We start from the raw sequence: 9889 nt of genomic DNA, 5'->3' as shown, positions 1-9889 counted from the left end.
AATGGTAAGTTGCATTGTAAGTTAGCTCTGGGGTAGCAAAGATCAAAGTGTGCCGTCTTCACCTACCGAAGATCACAGTATGCACCAGACGGCAGTGGACAAAACTTTGTAGCGAAAAACGTCTGCATTTCCAATGTCATCATCCCCGCGCGAGTTTAACAGGTGCGTTAATTCAAAATCCCCATGTTATTTTCCCATAGAAAAAATCTCAAGATACCGGATCTCCTTTTTTGGGCAAAGATGGTAGCTTTTTTTGTTGGCGAACTTCAGAGGTCAATGCCTCAGTTTCTCTCTCGCTCCTCCTGTCTTTCTCTCTGTGTACCATGTCTCTCCATCTTTACTCTCTCCGTCTTCGTCACTCTTGTGCTGTACTTTTTTACTGTCTGTCTTCCTCTCACTCTCACGTGAAGTCACTCTCTCATTTTCTCTGTCTCTCTCTCTCTCTCTCTGTCTTGCTCCCGTTGTTTCACTTCATCTTTTCCTTTTCCTTTTCTCTCTCACTCTCTTCTCTCTCGCCTACGTACTGTACAACCTCTCTCCAACATGTTGCTTTTCTCCTGCCGTCAGTATTAAGTTTGCTGTGGCCCGAGGAAAGGAGGGCGTGATTGACTTCACGTGCGGAGCAGAGCTCAGGGTGGTCAAGACCAAAGGTGGACACTTGGCCGTGGTGAGTTGAACTATGCATGTGGCAGGCTGAAAAGAGGCCAAATATGTCTTGTAATTACACTCAAATAAAATATATAGATACCATTTGGAACTATCTGGACTACCTACTTGGTTACAGTTCATATAGGGAATCCTAAGTGTTATCGGTTGTTGCTTTTGCCTACATTGAATTTTGTTTAGTGTAGGCCCACATAATCTTGTGTATTCATCTAAGTGTAGTGTTGAGAGTTGGAAGACTTCTGCAAGGTGGTGATTACTAAGATGAGGGAGATTCTGTCAAGAGATCTACATATTTGAATATTTCAGGGTAATATTGTTCTGTTTGAAAAAGTTGTTGCTTTCTAAACAATTAGTGTGTTGTGTGTTCTAGACGGCCCCTCGCCTCAACCCAGCTCCAAAATGATGATGAGGAGGAGGATGAAGATCAGCTAATGCCAGCTTGCGGTGATCAGTAATAGTGGACCAATGATTTTACAGGAAGATAACCTGCTTTAGCCAATCACAAGCACAAAGCCACATTTTATTTTTTTGTTTGATTTTTTTTATTGTGAAATTTTACACATCCATAAAATGCACTTGGCTTCAGTTAAGCATCACTTCTTAATTTAATACAAAATCTCATCTAATCTCATTTGCTTTGCTTTATTTTCAGTAAAACAATCAAAACACTAAAATTACATAACCACTGAATGTATAACTTGAAAAGACTCATGAGGAGTGTGACCACCTAACAAATGTAACCTTTATTTTACAGTATTTGCCATTGCACCAACACACTCCAAAGAGCAGGACATGATTTTTTTTTTTTTTCACATTTGTTTTGGTGGTGTTCGATCACACTTTCTGGTTAAGGTTTTAAAAAGATCGACCAATTGATGATGATGATGATGATGATGATGATGATGATGATGATGATGGCATTTCTTAAAAGTTGGATCAACAACAATGGATCATCTAAAGATGGCTGTAATACCATAGCACAGTTGTTTGGAAACAAAGCCCTGTAAGTCCACAGTATGGAATCATGAGATGTTATGAGGTTAGAGTTTAAAATGTTTGATTGCATAACAAGTTTCTTTGTGTTAATGTTCTTCATTTCATTTTCAAACAATCTTACTTACCAAATAAGGATGATTACTAATGTAATTGCAAACACAATGCCATTTATTTCAATGTTCCCAAAAACTGTTTACTCCCGCTGATGCTTTAGTCTTAATCATTTGTTACAAAATACGCCTGAAAACATTTCACATCAAATCCTCATGTCTTTCACTGTAAATGTTTTAGAAATATGAAGTATTACTGAAACCTGAATGTTCAAATGGTATAACACCTTTTCTCTGTTAGATGTCATATTTACTTCAGTGACCTCATTTTACCCATTTGGATTTAAAAGGCAAGTCCAGACAAGTTAAGACAAGTTCATAGGCTTCCTTGTGAGTCTTTATTGAGTCACTTACAGCAGTGGGTCACATTTCATATGAATCACTTTTTTTTTTTTTTTTGGTAATGTAAACAAAATGACGAAGATAAATGATACTGTAACAATACTTTTAACAGAGTAACCAAAAAACAAACAGCAATAAATAAATGTTGATTGAAAAAACAGTATGTCTGAATAATTTCTCACTGTTCTCTCTCAAAGTCTCTCATTGCAATATATGCATATATATTTAAAAAACAACAACTATGTGATTAAATAATACATAATAATAAATACTGATAATAGATATAAATACAGTATAAAAAAATAAATACGCTATGGAAAGTACAGGGGAAGAATCTGCTGGGAAAGAGGATGTTGAACAGCTGGGACACATCCAGATGCTAATGGCTTGCATGGTGGTCATAGCGACGGGAAATACCAATCGGGTGAGCCGGGGACATGTGGGCACAAACCAAGATCCAGAAACACTCTTCTCAACATCTCCACTTTGGGTTTAACCCAACACTTTTTTTTTTTTTGTGCAATCATTGGCATTGAAGAAGTTTTGAATCTCACACAAATGGAATTTACACCCAATAAATACTTTTGCTTTCTGTAACTTGAAATACAATGCTAGGTTTGGTGAGGTTAGCTATATAAAAAAAAAATAGATATCAACATTAAAACAGGCTAGGAAAGGGATTTACTTACATGGCACAAAAAGCATCTATGCAGATCTGTTTTCCCTATGTCGAGGTAATTGTGGTTTTATTCAAGGTGAAAGTTGTGCATGTCCCTAAAGATGAATGCACTTTAGCTGCCTAAGGCTTTTGTCAAACACCTTTTCAAAGTACTTTCAACAATGATGTCAAACCAAATAAATATGATCCAGTAATAATAATAACAATAATTATAAAATAATAATAATAACACTGTAAAAAACACATCCATTTCTGTAAAAAAAATAGATTCCTGAGGTTGCGTACATACATCCAATAATAAATAGAAAAGTATTAAAAAAAAAAACATTCAATCACTTGTCATTCTGCAGCTTTGTCGGCTTACTGGGCCTCCTGTTTGACTTTGAGGAAGTTCAAGTCTAGGAAAAGCCTGTTTAGAAACTTCTTCAGGTCCCTGAGGACCAGGTACCCCTCCTCTCGCCGCTCCCATGTGGAACGGGACCTTCGGGCGGTGGCAGCAGCGCTGGCGGAGTTGGTCACCCTCTCAGGGCGGCTTCTGGAGCCACAGGGGGAACCCAGGCCTGTGCTGTGGCCATTCAGCAGTAGCAGCTGTCAAGACAAACAGTGAGAGACACCCGGTTACAGTCGACTTCACAGCAGACATCGCACACTTGTGGAGCTAGAGAACTGGGGGGCTACAGTATCTTGGTGCACTGAAAGTACCCTCTGAGTGTCCAATCAATATACTCTTAAAACAAATGTGGTGAAATAACACAACTTTTGTTGTTTTTAGCACATCTCTATGTCCAGAGAGGAACAACACAGTGTGTGGTTTCTAACACATTCATTTAAAGAGTTTATCACGTCACTTAGACTAATGCATGGGCTCACTGCTGAGCCTGTATGTCCAGGTGTTGAGGCCACATGTGTACCTGGGAATTGACATGTTTCAGGAGGTTCTCCAGGTCCGCCTGGATGTCATCAATGGACTTGCTTAGGTCTCTCTGGATCCGGCCTGCACTTTTTTCTCGGTGAGCACCTCCTATTCCCATGGGCACCTCGTCCGCCACACGGAGCCTCTGGGTCTCCAGGTGAGCCAAGAACACCTGGATCGCCTCCGCATCCCAACACAGGCGCTCAGAATCCTGACACACAGAGCAAAACACACGGCTGTTACAATCACATCATGGATGACATGACTATGCACACATACAGGCAAGCATTTTGTCATATCTGTGCAAAGCGCAAACAATTCTTTTCTGAGATGGTAATGGTGATAAGACACTAAAGACGGTTCATTAAATTCACAAGAGATACAGCTTGATAGTGTGTTTATTCGTCACTAATGGCGACAAGAGCCACCATTGCACACCTCTCTCATCTTCAAGAAGCTCTTGAAGACCCAACTCTTAACTCTGGCTCTTCTGTAGATCTCCTAACATTTCTAACAACTTAACACATCTAACACTCACTTCCCTGTCTTCCCTCTTCTACTATCCTTCTACCGCTTTCTCCATCTACCACACACTATCACACCTTCATTCTCATACTAATAGTATTGATTGATGCAGTAGCAATTCCTACCTAAGATCTCCTCTGCACTTATTTCTCATTTCTGTAAGTCATTTTATGCAGAAGCGTCTGCTAAATAAATAAATGTAAATGATAGTGTGTGTTGAAATGCATACACACCTTGAGGAGCACCCAGGAGGAGTAGTTGAAACTTAGAGCAGGAAGTGATGGGAGCACCTGATCTCTGTTCTCAAAATGTTGATCGCCCATCAGGTGTATTTTCTAGCAACAACAAAAAAGACACAAGATGGTTATTTAATCATGCGAGCCACTAGAATAAAGGTAATCGGTTTTTTTATAATGCTTAAAACCATTAATTTGTCCAGATGTGATATTGGAAAGACAAAGTATGTGTGTGTGAGGACAATATAAGGTACTTACATATTTGTGTAGCAGCTTTTTGGCACTGGATTGAACAGAACGTGTTAGGCGGAGAGAGCTTGAGAAGGACAGGGATCTTCCATGAGACACACCAGAACAGGATGGGTCAACATATGTTAGGTACAGTAGAAGAGCAAGAACAGTGTTCCACATTGCCATCTAAGAGAGAGACAGAGAGAGAGGGAGAAAACATTATCAAATCTGCTATTCCAGATCACTTCCATATCAAAATAATAGCCGGAAGCTCTTACAGACTGTTCAATAAAAACATAGCTGCATTAACAAATATTTTACTTATTTACATACATTTATACTTTCGGTACACATTTTTATCCAAAGTGGCTTGCAAAATCAGGATTAACATTCAAGATACACTGTAAATAAGACCTTGGGTAATGGACACAGTATATGACTAAACCACACCACCAGACTACCAGAGGATGAGAGTGCAGATGTTTAAGCAGACAAAGGGCCAACTCATTTCTAATTTCTACCCCTACCCCTTCCCCTACACCTTTCTCCTTCCCCTTTCTCACACCCCTCCGTTTGGAGTGTGCCTCTGAAAATTCTTTGTTTGGATGGGGTATAGCCCTACCACTTTCACCCCTCTGCCTAAGAGGAGGTTCTCTTGGAAGAAATAAGTCTTGAAAAGCTTTTTTGAAATATTGGCAATATGATTAACAATAATAATAATAATACATAATGAATAAACTTTTCAGAATTGCAGCCTGTCATAGGGATAGGCCACTTTTAATTTAATGTTGTGCTGATCACTAGTTTAAAACTAGGCTACAGGTAGTGATCAGGCTACTCCATATAAACTGGAGTCGCTTGGCCTCCTTAAAGCCGTTGTCGTTTTCACATCTGGAATCCACCTGACATTACAAACGCATCTTCATGTATCTTTTAATTTAAGAAAGAAAAGGCTAACATATGTTATACTCTGACTTCTAGTATACCCCTAGCCTATCCACAACTGTCTGAAGATGAATGTTATTATCGAGTCAGCAATCAATTATAGCTGGCCAGGTAAACCGGTATCTAAAACGAATCTTAAATCACGCAAACCATCTGAAAGCAACCGTTATTAGATTAACTGAGAAAAAAGCTCAACACTAAAACACTAAACATTTTATCATTTAAATATCGGCCTGGGCTAAACAAACAAGCACACAAAAACATCTTACCTTTAATTTTAGGCTATAGGCTACTCTGTGGACGATGTCAGCTCGCTGTTTGAAGTGTGATAGAAAGCTCATCATTGACTGTAGTATTTATTAGGACTTCATGTTTCAGTTTCTTCTCTCACGAGAAACTGAGGTTTTTTTCTTGAGGCTTCCCCCAAGCAGACATTTCCCATCTTGCAACATTAAGAAGACGAGTGAGAATCCGAGGTGTTAAACGCCCACTTACCTATTTTAAATATTCCTTAATAATAATAATAATAATAATAATAATAATAATAATAATAACAATAATCGTAGTAATAATAATAATTATTATTATAATAATGTGTTTACATTGACATTCCATTCCAAACATGTCTTGTTTTGAAACTACTTTATTGGGGATGGATAGAGGTTGATTTGATTTGTTTCTCTCATATGGTAAAGAACTCTCCAGTAAGATGCAACTCCAAAGAAATTAGGCCTATAAGTCACGCTTTCACTACACTTCTTGGTGGAAATACAACTTTAATTAACATCAACTCAGGACACAACAATAACGGCGTTAAAGTTAGAAAGATATTCAGAGATCGTTCCCGGGTCAATAAAGTAATTTCGATTGTGTGGTCTCTTGGTATGTGGTAACCGCAATAATGACTTGGTGCTCTCATCTGACAGCAGGGGTGGATGTCAGACATTGAATCATATAGCCTAGGCAATTCCAAAGTTAATAACGAATCTTCTCTGAATCAGAAACCCTTAATATTATGAGGAATTCTTTTCAAGGGAATATGGAGGGAAATTGTTCATGCATTTGGGGGATATTAGGCTAATCTAATAGATTGCTCGTCGAATTATTATCAGGCTAAAACGAAAAATAATTTGTATCATTATAGGTGGCAGTAACATACCCTAAAAATATATACATGTATAGCTGGCATTTTTAAGAGTAGGCTATGTCTATGAGCAATGAACGTCGGTAACGTTTTAGTCTACTTCAGAATGGTGGTCAGTTTATTTCAGAGTGTGAGCAGAAAACTAATGGTCCCACATTTCAACAGGTGGTAGTAGAGACCTCTTGATATGTGAGAGTCAGCATAGTAGCCTACTCACCTAGGCTACTGTCATTATGGTATTATACAAGGACAATGTTATATTATTACACTTGGAATGAACGTTTCTAAATACTTGCAATGCCAATGACATTCTCTTTCTCAGTATGAACCAAACTCTCATTAAGCATATCTCTCTCTCTCTCTCTCTCTCTCTCTCTCTCTCTCTCTCTCTCTCTCTCTCTCTCTCCCCAATAAAGATAACAAGCCAAATGCTTGAGTGTGTGTGTGTGTGTGTGTGTGTGTGTGTGTGTGTGTGTGTGTGTGTGTGTGTGTGTGTGTGTGTATGTGTGTGTGTGTATGCATGTGTATGTGTGTGTGTGTGTGTGTGTGTGTGTGTGTGTGTGTGTGTGTGTGTGTACAGTATAAATATATATATATATATATATATATATATACTGTACACACACACACACACACACACATATATATAATATATATATATTCTTGGACCTTATAATGCATGCACACAAACACACATCATCATCATCATCTGCATATTCCATGGCCATGTACATACACATTGAACCCCATACCACATGCATGCATATACACTGTTTGACACTTGTTCTCCTCTGATGACATGCCCTTTGATCCTGTCCTGTCTACTCTTCTACAGTCTCTCACACCTGCTGCTCTATCGGCATGCAGTCACGCCTGTTTAACACTTCACTCAGACAAGGGACAAGGGTTACACCTTTGCTAAAGAGAATAATCCAACAGATGTGAAGAACTACAGACCTGTCTCTATTCTTCCTTTCTTGTCAAAGGTTTTGGAGAGAGTGGTCTTTAAGCAAGTACTGTATGTGACTTCCTTTATCAGAATAACCTGGACCCATGCAGTCTGGTTTCCAAGAGTGGTTATTCTACTGAAACTGCTCTTCTGTCTGTGACAGAAGCATTGAGAGTAGCTAATTATTAATTATTAGGCTACTAATTCTACTAGACTTATATGCAGCCTTAGATAACCATGACATACACTGAACTGGAATTTTCTGGGAAAGTTCTTGACTGGTTTGAATCTTTCCTTAAGGGGTATTCTTTCAGCGTGTCTTGGCAGTGACAACCTCACCACAGGTGTGCCTCAGGGATCAATATTATGCCCCCTGCTTTTCTCTATTTACATCACTTCCTTAGATAAGACCATTCGCTCCCAAGGATTTGACTATCAATGCTATGCGGATGACACTCAATGTCACTTATCTTTCCCACCTTTCCCACCGTATTTCTGCCGGCCTTAAGGATATTTCAGTCTGGATGAAATATTGGTACCTTCATCTTAATCTCTCAAAAACTGAGCTTTTGGTGTTTCCAGCTAAAACACCTAGCATATAAACATCCAACTTGACTCATCTTCACTGAACCCAACTAGATTGGCACGTAAATAGGCATCATAATTGATGACCGACTTTGATTTCTCTGAGTATGTAACCTCTATTGCAAACTCATGTCAATTTATCCTTTGCAACATTAGGAAGATCAGACCGTATCTGACACAAGATTCCACACAACTTCTTATACAAACAGGCCATGGTTATCTTCAAGCTGGATTATTGTAATTCACTGTTATCTGTCCTACCTTCTTGTGTATTAAGACCGTTACACAACTGATTCAGAATGCTGCTGCATGCCTGGTCTTCAATCAGCCAAATAAGTAACTCCTCTCCTAGTTACTCGCCACTGTCTCAATATAGTGGCCAGAATTAAATTCATACCTCTCACTTTGGTCTATAGGATCAAACTTACTGTAGTTTATTAAGCGTTTCTAATGTCTCATGGTTTGCATATTATAGTATTTAGCTATTTTCATTAGGCTATTGATTGAATTGACATTATTGTTTATTATTGCTTTTCTCCTTAATGTAGTATTACCAACTTTTAAATAGTTTACTGTTAAATGTAACTATATTATCATTGTTATTTGTATGTCGCTTTGGACACAAGCATCTGCTGCATACCATAACCATAACCATAACAATACAGATATATGCATACTGAATCACATATCACATACACTTTCCTACAAAGTATTTACACACGATCAGACAGAGAGAGAGAGAGAGAGAGAGAGAGAGATGTACCTGAGCGCATTCATTATCACATATCCTGCATGAAGTCTCCTTCAGCACCTCCTCACAGCTGCAGCTAGTGCTCTGTGTCCCACTGCCAGTGTGTGGACTGAGGGAGGCCAAGAGAAAGCGTGTGAAAGGGGCAAGAGAGTGAAGTTCATTGACGCTGATAGTTAACTGTGTCTGGTAACTATATGGTGGAGTCGTAAAGTACTGTAGGGCCTTTGCCATCAATACTGTGAGTGGCTATTATAAGCAGGCCTTCAGATTAAAACTGCTACTTACACAGCAGAAAATGGGTGTGTGTTGGTGCGTCATTATAGCCTGGGTGTTCCCATCCTGCCTTGCGCGGTGATTTCTTTCACGCTGCTAAGGCAGTCTGGAAACTAACATCCACATTTTCGCCTGATGTTGGTGGCCAATCACAGAACAGGGGAAAAAGCAAGACCATGATGAGCTATGCACAGACACATTTGACATCCGTGGCGCCCAATGAACGGATCTGGGCATTTTTTTAAATACGAGAAAATGAACGTCTGGTTGCCAGACCACGTCTCATTTGAGAAGTGGTAGGCGCTAGCCAGGCTAGCGTCATTAGGCTACACATTACATGGCAGAATGCGTTGCCCAGTGATCTCCATTTCTGTGATACATTTGGGTCTTCCAAGAGGGGTCTAAAGGCATAGCTCTTCAACATGCACTTTGTTTATTAAGCGTTTCTTATGTGATTATGTGTTATGGTTTGCATATTATAGTATTTAGCTATTTTCATTCGGCTATTGATTGAATTGACATTATTGTTTATTATTGCTATTCT

General features: G+C 39.1%; 1 protein-coding gene across 2 annotated transcripts in view; it reads left to right on the top strand.

The window, feature by feature from the left end:
* myo1ca (myosin Ic, paralog a) overlaps window positions 1–2274 on the top strand; it is a 41917-nt gene extending 39643 nt beyond the window's left edge. For both annotated transcript variants that reach the window (XM_062536005.1, XM_062536004.1), the window contains 2 exons: window positions 568–667; window positions 1037–2274. In XM_062536005.1, coding sequence (XP_062391989.1) covers window positions 568–667; window positions 1037–1069 — 133 coding nt within the window. In that variant the 3' untranslated portion in view covers window positions 1070–2274. The remainder of the gene's footprint in view (window positions 1–567; window positions 668–1036) is intronic.
* The last annotated feature ends 7615 nt before the right edge of the window (window positions 2275–9889 follow it).

This window comes from Sardina pilchardus, chromosome 5 (assembly GCF_963854185.1).
Source record: "Sardina pilchardus chromosome 5, fSarPil1.1, whole genome shotgun sequence".
NCBI lineage: Eukaryota > Metazoa > Chordata > Actinopteri > Clupeiformes > Clupeidae > Sardina > Sardina pilchardus.
This window is presented reverse-complemented; position numbering and strand designations above follow the sequence as displayed.